At 39.6% G+C, this 24078-nt stretch overlaps 1 protein-coding gene across 13 annotated transcripts in view; it reads right to left on the bottom strand.

The window, feature by feature from the left end:
- QKI (QKI, KH domain containing RNA binding) overlaps positions 1 to 24078 on the bottom strand; it is a 156081-nt gene that overhangs the window by 70006 nt on the left and 61997 nt on the right. For all 13 annotated transcript variants that reach the window (XM_061428516.1, XM_061428518.1, XM_061428517.1 and 10 more), the window contains one exon: positions 16631 to 16747. In XM_061428516.1, coding sequence (XP_061284500.1) covers positions 16631 to 16747 — 117 coding nt within the window. The remainder of the gene's footprint in view (positions 1 to 16630; positions 16748 to 24078) is intronic.

Below are 24078 nucleotides of genomic sequence, written 5' to 3'. Positions count from 1 at the left end.
AAAGACCTGAACAAATACTTAAGACCACCTAAACACAAAAATCTCACTCTGTTTTATATCAACAAGTAAAAAGAAAGTGCCCTATACATAACTGGAATTCTAAAAGTTGATAGGCAAAATTATTTTTATTGTATAAATTACCTATACAACTTAAATAATCAAATTAAAAAGTTTATAGTAACTAAAGGTAAATCAGGTAATGGACACAGTACATTGAACTGCTTGGCAGTGGGTGAGGAGAACTTTTACTTTATTTTCTGACACAGAGTACTACAACCTTGCATATATCTAGACAGAAAGACAAATACATATATAAGTATACAAGATATTAGCAATAACAGAAAAAGTGACTTCCCTGAAAGATTAGTAGACACTGTGCATATTACTTGAGGGGAAAAAGAACAATTAGCTGGTTATGCCATCCAACCATCTCATCCTCTGGCGTCCCCCTCTCCTGTCTTCAATCTTACTCAACATCAGGGTCTTTTCCAGTCAGTCCATTCTTCGCATCAGGTGGCCAAAGTATTGGAATTTCAGCTTCAGCATCAGTCCCTCCAACGAATATTCAGGACTGATTTCCTTTAGGATTGACTAGTTTGATATCCTTGCAGTTGAAGGGACTCTCAGGAGTCTTCTCCAACACCACAGTTCAAAAGCATCAATTCTTCAGTGCTCAGCTTTCTTTATGGTCCAACTATCACATCCATACATGACTACTGGAAAAACCATAGCTTTGATTAGACAGACCTGTGTTGGTAAAGTAATGGCTCTGCTTTTTATTATGCTGTCTAGGTTTGTCACAGCTTTTCTTCCAAGGAGCAAGCATCTTTGAATTTCATGGCTACAGCCACCAACTGGCAATGATCTTGGAGCCCAAGAAAATAAAGTCTGTCACTGTTTCCATTGTTTCCCATCTATTTGCCATGAAATGATGGGACCAGATGCCATGATCTTTGTTTTCTGAATGTTGAGTTTTAAGCCAACTTTTTCACTCTCTCACTTTCATCAAGAGGCCCTTTAGTTCTTCTTTGCTCTCTGCCATAAGGGTGGTGTCATCTGCATATCTGAAATATTATGCATATCTGAGATATTTCTTCCAGCAATCTTGAATCCAGCTTGTGCTTCATCAAGCCCCGCATTCCCCATGATGTATTCTGCATATAAGTTAAATAAGCAGGTTGACAATATACAGCCTTGATGTACTCCTTTCCCAATTTGGAACCAGTCCTTGTTCCATGTCTGGTTTTAACTGTTGTTTCTTGACCTGCACACAGATTTCTCAGGAGGGAGGTCAGGTGGTCTGGTATTCCCATCTCTTGAAGAATTTTCCAGTTTGTTGTGAGCCACATAGTTGGCACAGAGGCAGCAAAGAGAAAAGCAGCCTGGACAGCAGGAGGACTCATGATCAAGCAGGGCCTCGTCACCCACAGTGAAGAGCTGACTCTCACTGAACACAGAAAAATGTACTGCAGGATTACTTTTTAAAAATCACTCTGGTTGCCAGAGGGAGACAGAGAGGAAGAACGGAAATAAGGCGATCAAAAGATGGCAATGTAAGGATTAAACCCCTTCACTCAGCCTGGGTTCAAATTGTGACTAGGCAGCTCACTAGCCAGGTGAAGAGAACCTCCCCTGTGCCTCCATGGTCTTACAAGTAGAAGGACTTCTGAGCAAGATCTTGGAGTTGGTAACGGACAGGGAAGCCTGGTGTGCTGCAGTCCATGAGGTCACAAAGAGTCAGACACAACTGAGCTGAACTGAGGGACACAACGTTTTTTTTTTAAATACTCTTGCCAGATATGCAAGAATGAAAAGAAGGTTACTAGTCAGAAATTAATCTTATCAGTTACAAAGGTGAAATGTTACAAAACTCCCTTCATATCAGAATCTGAAAACTTTTTTAGTATTTCCTATGTGAAGTGATTAGTAATTTATATTTAGAATACAAGGCACTAGATCTGATAGACAGACTGCCTGATGAACTATGGATGGAGGTTCATGACACTGTACAGGAGACAGGGATCAAGACCATCCACATGGAAAAGAAATGAAAAAAAGCAAAATGGCTGTCTGAGGAGGCCTTACAAATAGCTGTAAAAAGAAGAGACGTGAAAGGAGAAAAGGAAAGACATAAGCATCTGAATGCAGAGTTCCAAAGAATAGCAAGAAGAGATAAGACAGCCTTCCTCAGCAATCAATGCAAAGAAATAGAGGAAAACAACAGAATGGGAAAGACTAGAGATGTCTTCAAGAAAATCAGAGATACCAAGGGAACATTCCATGCAAAGATGGGCTCGATAAAGGACAGAAATGGTATGGACCTAACAGAAGAAGAAGATATTCAGAAGAGGTGGCAGGAATACACAGAAGAACTGTACAAAAAGATCTTCACGACCCAGATAATCACGATGGTATGATCACTCACCTAGAGCCAGACATCCTGGAAAGTGAAGTCAAGTGGGTCTTAGAAAGCATCACTACGAACAAAGCTAGTGGAGGTGATGGAATTCCAATTGAGCTATCTCAAATCCTGAAAGATGATGCTGTGAAAGTGCTGCATTCAATATGTCAGCAAATTTGGAAAACTCAGCAGTGGCCACAGAACTGGAAAAGGTCAGTTTTCATTTCAATCCCAAAGAAAGGCAATGCCAAAGAATGCTCAAACTACCGCACAATTGCACTCATCTCACACACTAGTAAAGTAATGCTCAAAATTCTCCAAGCCAGGCTTCAGCAATACATGAACCGTGAACTTCCAGATGTTCAAGCTGGTTTTAGAAAAGGCAGAGGAACCGGAGATCAAATTGCCAACATCCGCTGGATCATGGAAAAAGCAAGAGAGTTCCAGAAAAACATCTATTTCTGCTTTATTGATTATGCCAAAGCCTCTGACTATGTGGATCACAATACACCATGGAAAATTCTTCAAGAGATGGGAATACCAGACCACCTAACCTGCCTCTTGAGAAACCTATATGCAGGTCAGGAAGCAACAGTTAGAACTGGACATGGAACAACAGACTGGTTCCAAATAGGAAAAGGAGTACATGGAGGCTGTATATTGTCACCCTGCTTATTTAACTTATATGCAGAGTCCATCATGAGAAACGCTGGGCTGGAAGAAGCACAAGCTGGAATCAAGATTGCCGGGAGAAATATCAATAACCTCAGATATGCAGATGACACCACCCTTATGGCAGAAAGTGAAGAGGAACTCAAAAGCCTCTTGATGAAAGTGAAAGTGGAGAGTGAAAAAGTTGGCTTAAAGCTCAACATTCAGAAGACGAAGACCATGGCATCTGGTCCCATCACTTCATGGGAAATAGATGGGGAAACAGAGGAAACAGTGTCAGACTTTATTTTTTTGGGCTCCAAAACCACTGCAGATGGTGACTGCAGCCATGAAATTAAAAGACGCTTACTCCTTGGAAGGAAAGTTATGACCAACCTAGATAGCATATTCAAAAGCAGAGACATTACTTCACCAACAAAGGTCCGTCTAGTCAAGGCTATGGTTTTTCCGGTGTTCATGTATGGATGTGAGAGTTAGACTGTGAAGAAGGCTGAGCGCCGAAGAATTGATGCTTTTGAACTGTGGTGTTGGAGAAGACTCTTGAGAGTCCCTTGGACTGAGCAAGGAGATCCAACCAGTCCATTCTGAAGGAGATCAGCCCTGGGATTTCTTTGGAAGGAATGATGCTAAAGCTGAAACTCCAGTACTTTGGCCACCTCATGCGAAGAGTTGACTCATTGGAAGACCCTGATGCTGGGAGGGATTGGGGGCAGGAGGAGAAGGGGACAACAGAGGATGAGATGGCTGGATGGCATCACTGACTCGATGGACGTGAGTCTGAGTGAACTCCGGGAGTTGGTAATGGACAGGAAGGCCTGGTGTGCTACGATTCATGGGGTTGCAAAGAGTTGGACACAACTGAGCGACTGAACTGAACTGAATAGGTATTTGGGGAGAAGGCAATGGCAACCCACTCCCAGTGTTCTTGCCTGGAGAATCCCAGGGACAGGGGAGCCTGGTGGGCTGCCATCTCTGGGGTTGCACAGTCAGACACGACTGAAGCAACTTAACAGCAACAGCAGCAGCGTAGGTGTTTGAATTAAGCAAAAACTTAAGATAAAAACTTACTAAAACCTTTTAAAAGCAGTGCTAACTACCTGCTGTAGTTTGTATTTTCTCTTTTAAGTAATAAATAATTTGCAAAATGAAGAATCATAAGTTTAAAATTTTCTGGACCCAAAGACTATGATATCATCCTGGTCCTATGACAACTTGTGAATTAACAACTGTACATGTCTTTAAAAGTCAAAGAGTTAACAAGTACACATGAGTTAAAAAGAAAAACAGTTTAAAATTCAAAGAGCAACATTATAATTTCTTTAAATTGTTATCTTTCATAACTGCAGAAGAAAAAGTAAAAATAGGACAGAGTTAGATGGCTCACTATGCTTATGAAATTGTCTGATAATGTGTTACTAATATAACTGACAAAAGGTTTCCATTGAATTTCTCTGTTAAAGGGTTTTAAAAAAGAAAATCAACTGATGTAGCATAATGATAAGCACATAGCAACATTCCACTACTAATTTTGTTCACAGAGAACTGAACTTTCTGAGGGAAAAAAACTTCTTTATACACAATATACTATAAGATACTCAAAGATTCCTTAACTAAATTGACTACAATCCAATCAAGACTGAATTTTAAAAGGCTCATTAACAGCATCCAGTGATAAAATAGACTCTCCCTTTCACTGAAACTCATGTCTCATTTCATTAGACATGGACAATTAATTCATCGTGGTATTAGATCTATAGCAGAGTAATTAGCTTAAGTTTTACAGGTTACTTAAAGAGTTACTTTAGTAATGAAAACAGGTTTACTTTCATTGGATCCATCTTTTTATCCCTTAAAGAGTCTTACAAATTAAAAAGAAAAAAAAAAACAAACTGTACTTTAAAAAACAGTAGCAAAAGTTCTATTTCAAATCTTCCTGAGCTTTCTCAGTAATCACTAAAGGCAAAGGAATGACTATTTTATAAAAATGTATTGAAATACTATCCAATCTGAAACAAATATTTAATTTGTATTGAAAGATGATGCTGTGAGAGTGCTGCACTCAATATGCCAGCAAATTTGGAAAACTCAGCAGTGCCCACAGGACTGGAAAAGGTCAGTTTTCATTCCAATCCCAAAGAAAGGCAATGCCAAAGAATGCTCAAACTACCACACAATTGCACTCATCTCACACGCTAGTAAAGTAATGCTCAAAATTCTCCAAGCCAGGCTTCAGCAATATGTGAACCGTGAACTTCCTGATGTTCAAGCTGGTTTTAGAAAAGGCAGAGGAACCGGAGATCAAATTGCCAACATCCGCTGGATCATGGAAAAAGCAAGAGAGTTCCAGAAAAACATCTACTTCTGCTTTATTGACTATGCCAAAGCCTTTGACTGTGTGGATCACAATAAACCGTGGAAAATTCTTCAAGAGATGGGAATACCAGACCACCTGATCTGCCTCTTGAGAAATTTGTATGCAGGTCAGGAAGCAACAGTTAGAACTGGACATGGAACAACAGACTGGTTCCAAATAGGAAAAGGCGTTCGTCAAGGCTGTATATTGTCACCCTGTTTATATGCAGAGTACATCGTGAGAAACGCTGGACTGGGAGAAACACAAGTTGGAATCAAGATTGCCGGGAGAAATATCAATAACCTCAGATATGCAGATGACACCACCCTTATGGCAGAAAGTGAAGAGGGACTCAAAAGCCTCTTGATGAAAGTGAAAGCGGAGAGTGAAAAAGTTGGCTTAAAGCTCAACATTCAGAAAACGAAGATCATGGCATCCAGTCCCACCACTTCATGGGAAATAGATGGGGAAACAGAGGAAATAGTGTCAGACTTTATTTTTCTGGGCTCCAAAATCACTGCAGATGGTGGCTGCAGCCATGAAATTAAAAGATGCTTACTCCTTGGAAGGAAAGTTATGACCAACCTAGATAGCATATTCAAAAGCAGAGACATTACTTCACCAAAAAAGGTCTGTCTAGTGAAGGCTATGGTTTTTCCTGTGGTCATGAACGGATGTGAGAGTTGGACTGTGAAGAAGGCTGAGCACCGAAGAATTGATGCTTTTGAACTGTGGTGTTGGAGAAGACTCTTGAGAGTCCCTTGGACTGAGCAAGGAGATGCAACCGGTCCATTCTGAAGGAGATCAGCCCTGGGATTTCTTTGGAAGGAATGATGCTAAAGCTGAAACTCCAGTACTTTGGCCACCTCATGCGAAGAGTTAACTCATTGGAAAAGACTCTGATGCTGGGAGGGATTGGGGGCAGGAGGAGAAGGGGACGACAGAGGATGAGATGGCTGGATGGCATCACTGACTCGATGGACGTGAGTCTGAGTGAACTCCGGGAGTTGGTGATGGACAGGGAGGCCGGGCGTGCTGTGATTCATGGTGTCGCAAAGAGTCGGACAGGACTGAGTGACTGATCTGATCTGATACTACCTTAAAGCTAAGTTGCTTAAGTCCAAAATGAACATGTAACCAGAAACAGAACTAAAAATTCCATATGAAATTTCATATTCCAAAATGAAATTTGTTTAAAAAAAAAAACTCAAAGTAAAAATGAGGGTATGAGAAGAAAGAAGAAAAGCAGAGGAGAGGACAGCAGAGGGCCCCTTCCCAGCCCTGAAGGCCCACTAAATCAATCAGCCAGAAAGCGACAGTTAAGCCAGTGCTGCCCCAAGTGCAGCCTCCCAGGACAGAATCAAGTGTTTAGAAATTTCTATAGCACTCTGACTGGATACTTCTGCCCATTAGGGCTTCCCTGGTGGCTCAGTGGTAAAGAATCCACCTGCAATGCAGGAGACACATGTAGAAGACTCATGTTCGATCTTTGGGTCGGGAAGATCCCCTGAAGGAAATGGCAACCAACTTCAGTATTCTTGCCTGGAAAATCCCATGGACAGAGGAGCCTTGTGCGCTATATAGTTCTTGGGGTATTTAGAAACTTTTACAGCATTCTGACCAGATATTTTCCTCCGCTGACATAAAGTTTAAACAGGATGAAAATTGTCTTTTAAAGTTGTCTCTGATAATTTATTTCACTGTATAATAATTTTACAAAAGAAACAGTCTATGATGAATTACAATTTTGTTTTAATGGTCTTTTGTGGCAGACAATTTGAAAAGTACTGATTTAAATTCTTCCAGAAATGCAGGCTTTCCTTTCTCTTTAAAAAGAAACCAATCAATCACTTTTGAGGCTGAATTCAGTGCCCTGTTCCATGACATTAACAAGAAAAAAAAGGTGGAGGAGGACTGAAGTTCCTAGGGTATTAGTTTATAGCTAGTGTAGGACACCTTTGAGACACTGGACATTAAATATGTCAAAGGCCCTAAGGTTAAGAGATTATTTCGTTTTATATTCAGAGCAGAGTTAGGATCAGAGGCTCTGAGTCTCAAAGCTTTCCCGCACACACAGGACTCTCTGAGTCGAGCTGTCTGAGGCCTGGCTCTCTATCTGCAGCCTCTGCTCTCTCCTCCCTACACCATCCTTTCTATAGCCACCTTCTCTAAAAAACAATGTCTCATATAACTTCTTTCTTTAAAAATATGAGTGCCAATACACTGCTTTCCAAAGAAAAAGATTTTAATATAGTATTCAAGGCCCTATACGGAGAAGGTAGTGGCACCCTACTCCAGTGCTCTTGCCTGGAAAATCCCATGGATGGAGGAGCCTGGTAGGCTGCAGTCCATGGGGTCGCTAAGAGTCAGACACGACTGAGCGACTTCACTTTCACTTTTCACTTTCATGCGTTGGAGAAGGAAACGGCAACCCACTCCAGTGTTCTTGCCTGGAGAATCCCAGGGACGGGGGAGCCTGGTGGGCTGCCGTTACGGGGTCGCACAGAGTTGGACACGACTGAAGCGGCTTAGCAGCAAGGCCCTATATCCTCAGGTCCAAGCCTGTCTCCAACACCACTTTTCCCACTAAACCTTGTCACTTGCACGGCAACATGCCAAGCAGAACACCATTCCACTCATCTGCCCTGTCAATTCCTACTCCAGTCCAATCTTCTCCAGCTTTCCCTGAAGTCCTCAACGTGTGAAAGCACTCATCACTTCCTTGGCTCCCCACTGCACAATGCATAACAACTGTTGTTTACACCGCACGGTGCGTTAGTCTACCGTCAACATATCAGTCTCTCAGGGTAAAAGATCTTCGAGGACAAAATTCATAGCATTCAAAACTACTTACTGCCTGAAAAGGTACTGACTATGGTGGGGGGTTGGGAAAACTGAGTGACAACCATGTGTACCATAGGAACTAAAATATCACAGAATTAAATATGAGTAAGTATTAGACTTCATAGCTTTAATAAGGTTCCTTCCAAATAGATATATAATACTATAATTTTCATAATTACTCTTAAGCTAAATACTACTATTCAGCTGGAAGAGGGAATGGCAGCCCACTCCAGTGTTCTTGCCTGGAGAATCCCTTGGACAAAGCAGCCAGGCAGGCTATGGTCCACAGGGTCACAAAGAGTCAGACCTGACTGAAGCGACTTAGCACACATGCACTATCCCAATCAGATTCATGAAAGTTTCTAAGCATGCACTTTATAAAAGTAACATTTTTAAGAGAGAATCCAAAAAAATTCCTACTCTCAACGCATTGACTTGAAGGCACCAAGAGCAGGGGTGAGAGCAGGTGGTAATGCAGGAATATAAAATAGAGAAAAAAACCCATTCCTCACAGGGTAGTCTTTCTCAACTAAGGACTCCACAAGGGAATCGAGTACCCAGTGGTGGCCCAAGGCATAAATTATATATAGCTCACTTCTCTCCTATCTAGAATGGTACTCATTATTGAACCACTCTTAGTGAAACTGAAGAGCTTCTAAGATGAGGAACCCTAGCTGAGAAAGGCTGTGTAAACTAATGGAAAATTTTAGCACTTTTCTTCTTGAAAACATTTAAAACAATAATTCATTTCTTATGCCCAGCCACAAGTTTACTACAATACAAACAATATAATGTAAAACTCAAGGTTCAAAAAACGAAGATCATGGCACCTGGTCCCATCATTTCATGGCCAAGTAGATGGGGAAACAATCCAAACAGTGACAGACTATTTTCCTGGGCTCCAAAATCACTGTGGACAGTGACTGCAGCCATGAGATTAAAAGACACTTGCTACGTGGAAGAAAAGCAATGACAAACACAATGTTACTTTGCCAACAAAAGGTCTGTATAGTCAAAGCTGTGGTTTTTCCATTAGTCATGTATGGATGTGAGAGCTGAACAATAAAAAAGGCTGAGCGCCGAAGAACTGATGCCTTCAAACTGTGGTGCAATGAACTGAAATCCATCAAAACTGTTAAAATGCATTCATAATGATAGTCAAATAAAAACAAGACAAAAAAACTAATTCTACACCTCTGGAGGATTCCTAGGAACCAATTCACTATTTTAAACCTAGTAAATAAGGGACTGAGTCAAAAAAAACAACTGAGCATTTATCCAGCCTTTCCTAAAAAAATTAAATCTAACTAATAATAGCAAAGAAACAGGGTAATAACTGTTTTGCAGTTCCCACTGAAGTAAAAGGTCTGAAAAACAATCGACAATGATTGCTAAAATCAAAGGAACACTACATTTTCGGTATCACCACCACATTTACTTACAAAATTTTCTTTCAAAAGGAAGAAAGGAAATGAGGAAGGAAGGGCAGGAGAACTAAACCTTATTAAACCTTTCTCACTACCAAATTGCCAAAAATACAGGGGACACAGATAAGTGTTAATAAACATCGCCATGACCATGAAAATACATGAAAATACAATCAGCAAAGGCCACGGGAATTGTTCGGTACAAGCAACTCAGACCCTTTACAAATAAACTACAAAAGAGAAATGGGGGCCAGGGCGAGAATGGCTTAACAGATCTATCAATCAAATGCAATGTGTAAGCCCCTCACACGGACACCATTTAAGCTTCTCTTAAAAGCACATTTATGAGACAAGAGGGGAATTAGGAACACTGGCCAGACATTTAACAACACAAAGAAATTGTTCTAGTGATGAAAGAAAACACAAATATGATAGTGCTGAAGAGCCCTTCTATTTTAGAAACACCTAATACAGCATCTCCAGCTTGAGATGATGTCCGGAACTTGCTCCCCAGACCGTCTGGCAGACAGAGGGGCGAGGAGGACAGGGGACACCAGGCACACGTGGGAGGAGACGGGCAGCGCGGCGCTAGGGGCTGAATAGACACTGCTTACAATCTGCCGTGATCAAAGCTGTTTTTCTGGTTGTTGTTGTTTTTTTTTTTATTTAATAAACTACACTTATGCTCCAGGTTGTCAGAAATCTAGCATTCAACAAGACTAATAAAGTGGGCTGTCTAGACCATGTTTGTACCTGACGTTATGTCACTGGCTATCACAACCACTTTAGTATGTAAAACCAAAAAAACTATATCAATTTGATCATTTTCAAAGTGTTGAGAAAGTAATAACATCCTTCATAAAAATAGAAGTCTAAGTTTCCCCCATACAAGCAAATTAATTTTTGCATATACTGCTAATATTGCCTTAAGCTATCTTTTAAGTTTTCTTATCACACAGCACAAAGTCTCAGACATTATAATGCTCAATTATTTGTCAATTAAACTGACAGGACAGGGTACAGAACTGCAGGAAATGCTAATTACAAAGCATCAAGAATAGGAAGACTCACTTTGTACAGCACATGTGAAAGTGTATACACCAACACAGGAAGAATGATCTACTAGACACATCGGAACTGTCACCAAGAGGAGTCTCTAAAAGCGATAGGATCAGGTGCCTCGCCACACTTTTTCTCTGATCATATACACTTTTAAACTTTTCTAAAAATATCACATATTAACTAAGTAAAACATCTATGAACTGTAAGAATAGGAGAAAAATGTGTAAGCATATGAAAAGTGGCAAATAAAAAAGTTATGCAATTCTACCCATGTTTGCAATTGTACAGTATGTCCCTCTAATAATACTTCAGAGATCATGGTCCATACAACACTGTAGCTCCTCAAGAAGTTAAGACATCTCTCAGAATGGACAGATTGTGGTCAAATATATTTGGGAAATGTATTAAAATCTAAATTAAAACTTTATAACAGATTTATCTAATTTTAAATTCAAAGTTCGTATTCTGAAGAGAATGAATTATAGAGCTGAATGTCAATGTCCAGCAAGATACATGTTTATACTGAGTGCAGTTAACAGTTAGAAATAGGGACTGGATAAGTTACTTGACCTCTTTTAAGTCTTCATTCCTGTTAGAAGAGTAAAAATTATCTTTTGAGATTTCTGCACAGTCTGAATATGACACTGAACAGATCGTAAATGTGGTTAATACCATCTGGCCACTGCTATTAGCAGCCCTTGAATGGCCATCTGATTCCCTGAGTGCACATCCCTTCATTTCAAGCAAAGAGCTCTAACCAGAATTGCTGAGTCCTACTGGACATTTTCAGAAGACCCAACACCTGACTTTGATCAACTGTAGACATCTCACCCCTTTCATGGATCACAGCTTTGTCGCGTCCAGTAGTCCTGTACAGATGTGACAGTTGGGCCATAAAGAAGGCTGAGAACCAAAGAATTGATGCTTTCGAACTGTGGTGGTGGAAAAGACTCTTGAGAGTCCCTTGGACTGCAAGCAGATCAAACCAGTCAATTCTAAAGGAAATCAATCCTGAATATTCATTGGAAGGACTAATGCTGAAGCTACAATACTCTGGCCACCTGATGGGAAGAGTCGACTCACTGGAAAAGACCCTGATGCTGAGAAAGACTGAGGGCAATAGGAGGAGGCAGCAGAGGATGAGATGGTTAGATAGCATCACTGATTCCATGGACATGGATCTGAGCAAACTCCAGGAGAGAGTGGAGGACAAGGAGCCTGGCGTGCTGCACTCCATGGGGTGGCAAAGAGTCGGACATGACTGAGCGACTGAACCACAGCAGCAGCAGACATCTCACACACTAACATTTTCAGGTGGGAGTGGGAAGTAGAAAGACAAGCACAGCTCCCTAGTCAGTTATGAAGTGTGAGTGAAGTTCTTGTCCTAAGGCTCCTGCAATTACCCAGTACCATTCCTCTGGGTATTATATACGACAATGCTGCTGTGCCCATCAATAATTCTGAAGTAACAGCAATCCAGGAAAATGAAAAATATAAAGTAGCATATTCATTCCCCTGCTTAAAACCAACAGCGTAGGATGATATAGTACTGCTTATCTTCCCCAAAGAACTGAAAACACAAAGAATTTATCATTTTCTCTATTCATAAAAACTTTGGGGAACGTAAAGCAGAGGGGACATCTATGTCTTTCATTTACTACCTACACATTCATCCCTTCTCAGATGGTTTTTTCCAGTGTCTACTCTATGCCAAGTACTCATCAAACAGCAGAGAAACACTCCATAAAACAGACATGGCATGCTGTTACTGACAAATCAGCAAACAGCATTCCATCATTAATACCATGGACAGTCAACAAATTAAGATTTTCTAGCTTTCTCAGCTTTTACATAAACTGACAATTCTGCACGAAAAAGTTTAGTTTTCCTTTAAACTCATAGAATATGCTTCAATCAGCCTTATTATTTATTTCAATACTTTTTGGTCTCCATATATTTTTCATGTTCTTTTTCAAAGTAATAGCCAAGCAACAAGTGATAGCACCTTCCACTGTGACTTAACTTCTATTAACATTTTTAAGAACTCAATGAGCAGAGCAGAGTAAACCAAAATGACATGGTTGACAGTTTAGTATGCATAGATTTCAATTAATATTACAGAAGACACCCTTGGCATTACAAATCTACACATAAATTCTTCATCGTAGTATCAAACATACGGTAGCCCTTCAAATTAACTGGATATTCCCAAAGTATATTCATCTATCAGATCAGATCAGATCAAATCAGTCACTCAGTCGTGTCCGACTCTTTGCGACCCCATGAATCACAGCACGCCAGGCCTCCCTGTCCATCACCAACTTTCGGAGTTCACCCAGACTCATGTCCATCAAATCAGTGATGCCATCCAGCCATCTCATCCTCTGTCGTCCCCTTCTCCTCTTGCCCTCAATCCCTCCCAGCATCAGAGTCTTTTCCAATGAGTCAACTCTTCGCATGAGGTGGCCAAAGTACTAGAGTTTCAGCTTTAGTATCATTCCTTCCAAAGAAATCCCAGGGTTGATCTCCTTTAGAATGGACTGGTTGCATCTCCTTGCAGTCCAAGGGACTCTCAAGAGTCTTCTCCAACACCACAGTTCAAAAGCATCAATTCTTCGGCGCTCAGCCTTCTTCACAGTCCAACTCTCACATCCATACATGACTACTGGAAAAACCATAGCCTTGACTAGACAGACCTTTTTTGGCAAAGTAATGTCTCTGCTTTTGAATATGCTATCTGGGTTGGTCATAACTTTCCTTCCAAGGAGTAAGCGTCTTTTAATTTCATGGCTGCAGTCACCATCTGCAGTGATTTTGGAGCCCAGAAAAATAAAGTCTGACACTGTTCCCACTGTATCCCCATCTATTTCCCATGAAGTGGTGGGACTGGATGCCATGATCTTCGTTTTCTGAATGTTGAGCTTTAAGCCAACTTTTTCACTCTCCACTTTCACTTTCATCAAGAGGCTTTTGAGTCCCTCTTCACTTTCTGCCGTAAGGGTGGCGTCATCTGCATTATCTGAGGTTATTGATATTTCTCCCGGCAATCTTGATTCCAACTTGTTTCTCCCAGTCCAGCGTTTCTCACGATGTACTCTGCATATAAACAGGGTGACAATACACAGCCTTGACGAACGCCTATTTGGAACCAGTCTGTTGTTCCATGTCCAGTTCTAACTGTTGCTTCCTGACCTGCATACAAATTTCTCAAGAGGCAGATCAGGTGGTCTGGTATTCCCATCTCTTGAAGAATTTTCCATAGTTTATTGTGATCCACACAGTCAAAGGCTTTGGCATAGTCAATAAAGCAGAAATAGATGTTTTTCTGGAACTCTCTTGCTTTTTCCATGATCCAGCGGATGTTGGCAATTTGATCTCCGGTTCCTCTGCCTTTTCTAAAACCAGCTTGAACATCAGGAAGTTCATGGTTCACATATTACTGAAGCCTGGCTTGGAGAATTTTGAGCATTACTTTACTAGCGTGTGAGATGAGTGCAATTGTGTGGTAGTTTGAGCATTCTTTGGCATTGCCTTTCTTTGGGATTGGAATGAAAACTGACCTTTTCCAGTCCTGTGGGCACTGCTGAGTTTTCCAAATTTGCTGGCATATTGAGTGCAGCACTTTCACAGCATCATCTTTCAGGATTTGGAATAGCTCAACTGGAATTCTATCACCTCCTCTAGCTTTGTTCGTAGTGATGCTTTCTAAGGCCCACTTGACTTCACATTCCAGGATGTCTGCTATAGCAGTTAATAAAACTAAAAATGCAATCTGCAGTCAAAATGTTGTTGGTGTCTTAATCTATCACTGTTTTCATACATTATGTATAATCTGTAAACTTTTTCATTTCATTAGGCAACAGTACAAATTAAAAAAATATAATGTGTTAACTACTTCTGTTTGTGCTTAAGAACAAAGTGGACAAGACAGAATATGGACACACCAACCACCAGAGAACCAAACAAAAAAGCTGTGAGGATACGGGATATTCAAAGGTCACAAAGCAACAACAAAGCATTGTCATTTCCAAAGCTTAAAAAGCTGAAGTACTTCCCCCATGATACAGTGTAAGAGTTTAAACAGGAAATGCACTAACAATGTAAACAAAATTTATTAAAGAGCAATCATTAACATTGATTGATTGATCACTGTATGTCAAAGCACTATGCTAAGCGCTCTACAACTTCTGTAATCCTCACGCCATCAGTGACCTCACAGTGACCTCACTACTCCCGCTTCACATGCCACCAAGAGATGAAGTCATCTGCTAAAATCACAAAGCTGCTAAGTGATAGAAGCAAGAGTCAAATGAAAGCAAGACGGTTACAGAGGTTACACTCTTAGCCACTCTAATGTATGCCAAAATGATGGCAGGAAACTGTTCTTCAGACTCCAAGTTCAACCTGACTGAAAGCAGAACTGGCGATGCCTCATTACAGGGCTCTGAGCTCCACTCCTCAGTGTCTGTGCGTGAGTGGAGGGCTGCTACTGCTGAATCGACAAGACGCTGAGGAGAGGGCAAAACACGCTTTGTAAACTGACATAACAACTTGTTTGACGGATGAATACACCATCAGTTTTGAGAGCTTGTCGTACTGTACCTAGGCTATTAAATCAGCATTGCTTGAAGCAAAGCAACCACAAGCGCAAACATGGGAACCAAAACTGCATGGCAATACAAGACTGCCCCTCAGCTGAGTCACACAGTGATGAAGTTATTTTAAGATTCTAATAAAAAAGATTGTTTTAAATACAACTGCTAAATATGCTCAGGGAGAACTCACATGCTTGCCTCAAAGTATCTTTATACTCATCTGACAAGAACAGCTTAAAATAAAATTTACAGATAATTAATATTATTGACAGCCTCTCTGCTCAGCTTAACTACTAAGTCATTATTTATCTGTAAGGAGAGAAAATGATTGAGACCCCAGTCAGCTAATGGGAAAGATGAAATGAAATGAGGTGAGAGCTTAGAAAGAAGTCAGAATGAAGTCAGAGTACCTACAGGTCTGGCATTCACTCTGTAAGCTCCACAGAGGGATTCAATGCACAACACGCTCTAGCAAAGCCACCCACATCTCCATCATTTGATGTGTCTTTCAAGGCAATGTATTTAAAAATCAAACACACAACAAACCCTTCCTAACAATACATTTAATCTTTGGCAATCAAAACCTATGTTATTCTTAAAAAATCAGTCAAACATTTTTCACACAGATAGAATTCAAAGTATTCTGCCTCATAGCATCACTGGATAAAAGGAAACAGGCAAATAAAACCTTCTGAAAACACAGTATTTAAAGCAGGGAACTAGGTGTTCATCAATTAAACTAGAAAAGTAAGAAGTGGCAAAAGGAAGAAAAGCAGAAAACAACAACAATATACTTTAAAGTAAAATAGCTGGAAAACAAACTCAACGTGAAATGCTGGTGAAAACCAAAATGACTCCTGTATGGCTACTTATAAGCCTTCCTCCACACTTACTCACTCTCCTGATGAGATGACATAAATCCACAGTAATTCATTTGATTCTTCTCATGTAAATCTCATCAAGAGAAACATTTTCGATTTTTCAAAGTTTCAGTTACATCTTTAATACATACAACAATGAATAGTCTAACTTCCAAACTGGCGGCTTCTCAAGTGTAAAAACCAACATGAATATGATGGATTAACTGTTATTAGCTAACTAAATGAAAAGTAATGATAATCAAAAAGAGAAAATCATGACACCACCTTTAAAAAGTTCAAATTTTTCTGACATGAAATAACATATACTGCTTTAAGATCTAGATATTTTGTTATTAAAATTCAAAAGTGTAAGTACATTATTCACATAAAGGACGGCCCCATTTTCAAGGACTTACCTTCTTCTTATCCCTCATTGAGCCTTTGCCTCGGACCATGATCTTGCATCCTGTTTCTGCTTCAAGCTGTTTAGCAGTAAGTCCTCTAGGTCCAAGGATTCTCCCAACAAAATTAAACTGGGGGGAAAAAAAACCAACATGGTGCATTAGTCACTTAAAGTATATACTTAACTTTCTCTAATTAAATTTTAAAAAATACTAAGTTGAAATAAAATCTTATTAATTTCTTGCCAAGTTTGAGGGTGTAATGATAGCAGTTCATGGTTTAGCTTGAAATTTTCATGTGCATTAATACAAATCATGGATTAGGAACAGCAGAATCTACCTAAAACAGGTGCTGTATTCAACTGCCCATCAATATGCACACTCTAAACAAGTGTACATGAAAAGTTCAACAAATCCCTTCTATGACTGGGTTCCAGGAGCTATTTATTATGTTAAATAGTGGCTGCCTTTTATACAGAAATCCCTGGGGGAAATTCCTATCTTATTGATCTAAGTTATACTTCAGCGACTGTTCAGAAAGCATTGTGTTTTGGGGCTGGCTGCCAGAACACTGATGGCCAAAACTGTATTCCACACTATACTATTTAAGACGTAGGAGTCTACATTTTTTCCCCACAATCTTTGCACAATTTTGTATCTGCATCCTTATTTTCCTATTTCCCATCTCTTCCTTTAGTTCATACTACTACTTTAACGAAGAACCTTAACTCTTGTCACAAAAAGGACAGTGATAAGAAATAACTGTATAAATAATTATCATCCCTCCACAGAAACTTCTAATATTCACACATAGAAGTTAATTTTTTTAAAAGGCCAGTGAGAGGAACAGATTGACTATAAACACTGGAAAGTAAATTTTCCTTATTAATATGTCATCTATATAAAAGACAAGAAAATGAATATCATCAGTTCCACAAAGATCCATGGGTGGTTTTTATCAACTTATTCAAACAGGTTACTGATACCTATGCTTCCTACTTTTTTCCTGCATTTTATTCCTACTGTTAGTGTATCGTTACATAACATTAACATGCCAGAATTCACTGCTCTCAGCGCTTAAGAAGCGAGGGCACTTCCTCAGTCTTCTGTGCTCCAGAGGCTGCCTGCTTTGCCTGCTCACCAGCACTGCCACATCTTAGAGAAGTGATTCCCAAATGAAACACGTGTGCGTACGCATTTGAGGATGGAAGAAAGTCCTATTCCCTAGGGGACTGTGACATCAGTTCTTCCACCCCAAGCAAAGACTCTCAGGTCCTTGACCCAGCTATACAAGATTCCAAATTCTGAAATCTGCCTGAACTATGTCTTTACATTCAAATAAAACCCTTTACCCTTGCCTAGTTTTTGGCATATAGGACTTGACCTACCTCTTCAACCAACTAAACCCTTGCAGTCATCCAGTCAAGAGCCCTCCTCTCATATCCCCCATCTAAATAAACTGAAGTACTGTACTGTACTTGAAGGACTGTATTATGATTACACGTCTATACTTGGAAAGCATACAGACCCCAACTGGTATTCAAGCTCCAATATTAAGCAATAATTAAGAATCGGGAAGTCATATAAAACAAGCCTCAATCATGTGATGGAGACAACGCTTTCCGGAACTGCTGTGATGAGGAACTGCACGTGTGTACAGCACAATGTATAAGAAACGTCCAATACAAAGTCTGCCACACAGTGGGTCACAGTCTATGAAGTCTACTACAAATTCAGTTTAGGAAGCCTCAGGCCCTCAATCAACAAGTAAGCTCAGAATGTCCACAGAAGGGGATATGATCAAATGGCAAATCTGACCTACAAAACTCCAGAGAGACCAGAAACTCACGCATTGAGTTCTGCAGAAAACCAGAAAGAAAAGATGGAAATGATACAAAGCCTTCTCAAAGAGGAGCAATAGCCAGGCATCTAACTTTGCAGGTATCAGGCTTGAGTTTTCATATATAGAAAAGATGCCCGAAGAAAAGACTCTCACACTGTAGCATTTGGCTCCATTCTCAAAGGCTGACACTTAGCTTCAGGTGATCAGCTCCCACTGAACCCTGCAATGAGCTAGCCCCATTCAAGAATACGAGCTTCTAATTCATATTCTGTGCTTCATTCTTAAGTATGTATAGACAAAGTTCACCCAAGACTTGAGGAATGCTCTAACTTAAGGAAGGCCCTTGCATGCAAGAGTGTACAAACTATAAAGAAGCAGGACAAAGGACTGTCCCATTAGGGAAAAGACTGCTGGTAAAGGAGATTGTTGTTCAGTGGCTTAGTTGTGTCCTACTCTGCCACCCCATGGACTGCAGCATGCCAAGCTTCCCTGTCCTTCACCATCTCCCAGAAAATTCCCCCAAAACTCCTTCAGTAGACAGCACTAAACTACTTTCTAAATCAGTCATACACAGTTACATTCCGAGAAGAGGAGAGGATTTAGCTCTGATACATTTCAACACTTACGCTTTTGGTCATTCAGATGTGTATTTTTTGAAGCACATGTGAAGTTTTCAGACCATTCTATTGTGTTGTTTTGCTGTCTTATTGATTTCTACTTTGCGGTCACACGTGTGGCAAATACCTTTTCCCTTCCTGTGGCTTACCATTTTCATCTTTAATGGTGTCTTAAGATGACTTAATTTAAGCAGACTGAATTGAATTAAATTATATATAATTTTAATGCAGCTCATGTCTTCTCTTAACAATATTTTCTGTGTCCTGTTTAAAGGTAGTCTTTCCCCATCCCAAGGTCATCAAGATATCCTCTGTATTAATTTGCAGAAGCTTTACTGTTATGATTTTCTTATCTATGTCTACAGTGTGCCAGGAAGTGATGTCCATGATGCGAGAACAATCTTCTCTTCTCCTGTTCCCTCCCGTGGCTGCCCAACTGTCCCGCCACATGTTGCTGAAGAGACCATCCTTTCCCCTGCCCTACAGTGCAGTGTCATTTCTTGTTTTAAGTAACACCTATACATGCTTATACATATGGGTCTACTTCTGGGTTCTCTATTAAGCTACTTGGCTTAGTATCTCACTGTCATTTAATGTAACTTTATTTTCAAAATCTTAATACACAGGATAGCATGTTAGTTCACCTTGCTCCTCTTTCAAAGATGTCTCAGTCTTTGTGCCTCTATACAGATTTCAGAAATAGCTGGTTAATTTCTAAAATGATACTAGCAATAATTTTTACTGGGATGTTAGAACAATCTTCAGGATCATGAATATGGTATAATTTTGTCATTTGGTTAGGTGTTTTTCGATTTCTCTCAAGAATACAAAGCTTTCTTGGTGTGCCTTTACTTGATTTTGTTTGATTTATTCCAAAACATTTGGGGCTTCATTTTTGCTACTGTAAATCATATTTTTATTTCATGTTTGTTTTTTTACATGTGAAATCATAATTCATCTTTTTGTATCATACAGTATACCCAGCAACCCTGTTTCTTCTTTCTTCATTTTAATTTTTCTGTAGGTTCTTTTGGATTCTTTTGGTAAAGATTCATATCACTTGCAAATAAGAGAAAAGAAAAAATACCTAACTTCAATCATATTTTTAATTTCTTTTTTTGGCCATCCTTACAGCACTGGCCAGCACATCATGGGTTCAAAGTCAAATCAAGTGTATTATCCTTGACTCATTCCAAGAATAAAGTTCTCAATAGTTCACTATGAAGTCTGAAGTAATCTGTGTATACTTCAGCAGATTAAGAAAATTCCATTCTATTCCCTAATTCATTAAGAGTTTTTATTTTTAGTCATGAATGGATGTTTAAATGTATCACATTTTTTCACCATCGAGACAATCATAGTATTTCTCCTTTATTCTGGTAATGCAATGGATTACAATTCATTATCAAATGTTAAATCATGCTTATAGTTCTACAATAAACTTAATCACATTATCTTTTATTATAGATCACTAGGTTCAGCTTGTTAGCAATTTGGTGACAATTTTATTTTTTAAATTTACATTCACAAATGGAACTGCCTTGTAATTTTCCTTTTTCACAATATGTTTCTTAGGGCTTAGGCATCAAGATTATACTGGACTCAAAATGTGTTGGGATGTAGTCCCCCTTTTTCAGCTCTTTGGAATGGCTCATAGAAGCTAACTTGTACTATTCCTCCTTTAAATACCGAAGAGAAATCAGTGGTGAAGTCACCCGGGTCTAGAGTATTTTTTTCTCAGTTCAGGTTTTCAATTATGGATTCAGTTACCTAATTTAAATTTCCTATTCCTTCATATGTCAATTTTGGTAACTTGTGTTTATCTAAAAATATGTCAATGTAGTTTAAATTTTCAAATTTGATGATATAAAGCTTTCATGGACTTTTCGTCTTAGTATCTACAGGATCTGTAACAATGGTCCCACTTCAATTCTGACTGGCTATCTATATCATCCTTTCTCTTGATCAGTCTTCCAGTCTTTACAAAGAATGTACCTTTTCTATTGTTGAGAGGGGTAGACTGATAAAAATAATTTTAAATTAAATTTGTAGACAGGTCATTCAAAACTGACCACAATTATCCATGCATCCTTAACCTACGCCATTTGCAGTGTAATTCTGCAGTTCCTCTCACCTCTTGAATCTGGGGTTAGCATGCTGGCTGGCTTTCCAATACAATGTATGAAAAGAATAATGTGTGTGTTAAAAACCTAAGGCTCAGTCTTATGTATACTTCCTCTCTTAGGCCCTATTATTCCCATGTAACAGTCTCAGACTAACCCACTCCATGCCGGCCCACACCCAGGTAACTATTAAGAGCAGAGGGGCCTGGCTAACCCACAGCTGACTACAGGTGCCGATCAGAAGAACCACTGCGGTGAGCCCAGCCTGAACAAAAGCGACCAGCATGCACAAGAGAAGCAGGAGCTAAGTAAGTGGTGGTTGTTTGAACATAAGTTTCTGGGGTAGCTCATTAAAATGCAGTAGTAGCCAGCCAATACATTGATTTTCTTCATTTTGTGATGGTTTTCAGGGGTCTTAAATTAATTTCTACTCTTACCTTTATTACTTCCTTCCTTCTACTTCTTTTACATTTAATCTGCTGTACTTTTCCTGATATTATGAAACGAATGCTCAGCTTATTGCACCCTTTCTTCTTTTCCAATAAATATACTTTTAAAGCTTTAAGTATTCCTCTAAGCTGAAATATCAATAACCTCAGATATGCAGATGATACCACCCTTACAGCAGAAAGTAAAGTGGAACTAAAAAGCCTCTTGATGAAAGTGAAAGAGGAGAGTGAAAAAGTTGGCTTAAAACTCAACATTCAGAAAATGATCATGGCATCTGGTCCCATCACTTCATGGGAAATAGATGGGGAAACAGTGGAAAGAGTGTCAGATTTTATTTTTGGGGCTCCAAAACCACTGCAGATGGTGACTGAAGCCATGAAATTAAAAGACGCTCACTCCTTGGAAGGAAAGTTATGACCAACCTAGACAGCATACTCAAAAGCAGAGATATTACTTTGCCAACAAAGGTCCGTCTAGTCAAGGCTATGGTTTTTCCTGTGGTCATGTATGGATGTGAGAGTTGGACTGTGAAGAAAGCTGAGCACCGAAGAATTGATGCTTTTGAACTGTGGTGCTGGAGAAGAATCTGCAGAGTCCCTTGGATTGCAAGGAGATCCAACCAGTTCATCCTAAAGGAGATCAGTCCTGGGTGTCCATTGGAAGGACTGATGCTGAAGCTGAAACTCCAATACTTTGGCCACCTGATGCGAAGAGCTGACTCACTGGAAAAGACCCTGATGCTGGGAAAAATTGAGGGCAGGAAGAGAAGGGGACGACAGAGGATGAGATGGCTGGAATGCATCACCGACTCGATGCACATGAGTTTGTGTAAACTCCGGGAGTTGGTGATGGACAGGGAGGCCTGGTGTGCTGCGGTTCATGGAGTTGCAAAGAGTTGGACACGACTGAGCGACTGAACTGAACACTTGTTCAGACTTTTAAGCACAGTACATAATCAATTTTTCTAAATATTCCATGGGTGTTCATGAGACTTCCTTGGCAGTCCAATGGTTGGGACTTTGTCTTCCAATGCAGGGAGTGAAATTTTGCTCCCTGTCTTAGGGAGCTAGGATCCCACATGCCTTGGGGCCAAAAAGCCAGAATATAAAACAGAAGCAAATTGTTGTAACAAAATTGTAACAAATTCACTAAAGACTTTAAAAATGGTCCATATCAAAAAAATCTTAGGAAAAAAAAGCAGGCAAACTCCTCTGTGACTAACTTTTGTCTATTTCTTTCAGTTTTATTTGCTTTATACAATTAGAAACTGTGTTGTTGGTATATACAAAATTATATTCTTCTGTCATTATGAAGTGGTCTTGTCTCCAGTAGTACCTTTTGCCCTTAAGCCTACATATATTAAGATATAAAGATATTTATAAGATATTTAAATTTATTTTCATACTGAATTTTCAACTGAGGTAATTTTCAGTTCATTAATTCCCTCTTCAAAAGCTTTGAGTCTTCTGTTAAATCTATTAATCCCAGTTAAGCAATTTTTCAGTTTGATTTTTCTTTTATACTTTCTATTTCTCTGACATATTCAGTTTGACTCTTCTTTCATAGCTCCCATAACTCTGCCATATTTCTCCAACTTGTCTTTGGTCTCCATACAAACAATAAGCATAACTTTTATAAAGTCTGAGTCTATATAAAAGTTATGCTTATTGTTTGTATGGAGACCAAAGACAAGTTGGAGAAATATGGCATAATCCTAATATCTATAGTCTTGATGAATGTGCTTCTTTTGTCTTATTTCTTCAGATTTTTTTTAACATCATCTTGTATTCTTTGTGTGTTTGCTTGTTTTCTAGCGTGTGCCAGACAACGTATTTACTAAACAGCTTACAGAAATAATATAAGGCCTAAGGTGATGTTATCTTTCTCCAGAGGGAATATATGTCAGCTTCTGCCAGGCACCTATTGTTAACTAGCAACCTAAGATCATCTCAATACAATTCCGCTTATTGAGGTTGACACAATTTTGATGCTGACATGCAAAGTCTGTAAAGGCCTAGGATATTAGTTCCCTCTTACCCCTGAATGCACACCCATCAGATTCCTCCCCAAAGCACAGACTGGAGATGGGAAGGAGCTTACATAGGTTAGACCTCTGTCCCCCAAAGCTTAGCCTCGCCGCTGTCCTCTCCAGGTTCAGCAAACACACCTAGCTAGAGGAGAAGCAGTTTCACAAAGCCAGGCTTACATCCAACCTTGATTCTCTGTCCTCCCAGGAATCCTGAATTAGCAGTTCTTCACAATCCTGCTGGGTCTCTGATGCATTCAAGCAGATGTCTGTTTGCTGTTTGTTTGTTTTTTTCCCTTCTGTATCCTATTTTACTGAAATTGTTCAGCTGCTCTGAATTACCCTTAGTACTTAACAGAGAAGCCCATGAAATTTTTAAAAAGGCTGCCTTTAAATCTAAGTAG

This window comes from Bos javanicus, chromosome 9 (genome assembly GCF_032452875.1).
Source record: "Bos javanicus breed banteng chromosome 9, ARS-OSU_banteng_1.0, whole genome shotgun sequence".
Taxonomy (NCBI): Eukaryota; Metazoa; Chordata; class Mammalia; order Artiodactyla; family Bovidae; genus Bos; species Bos javanicus.
The sequence above is the reverse complement of the archived record's forward strand: the minus strand, read 5'-3'. Positions and strand labels throughout refer to the sequence as shown.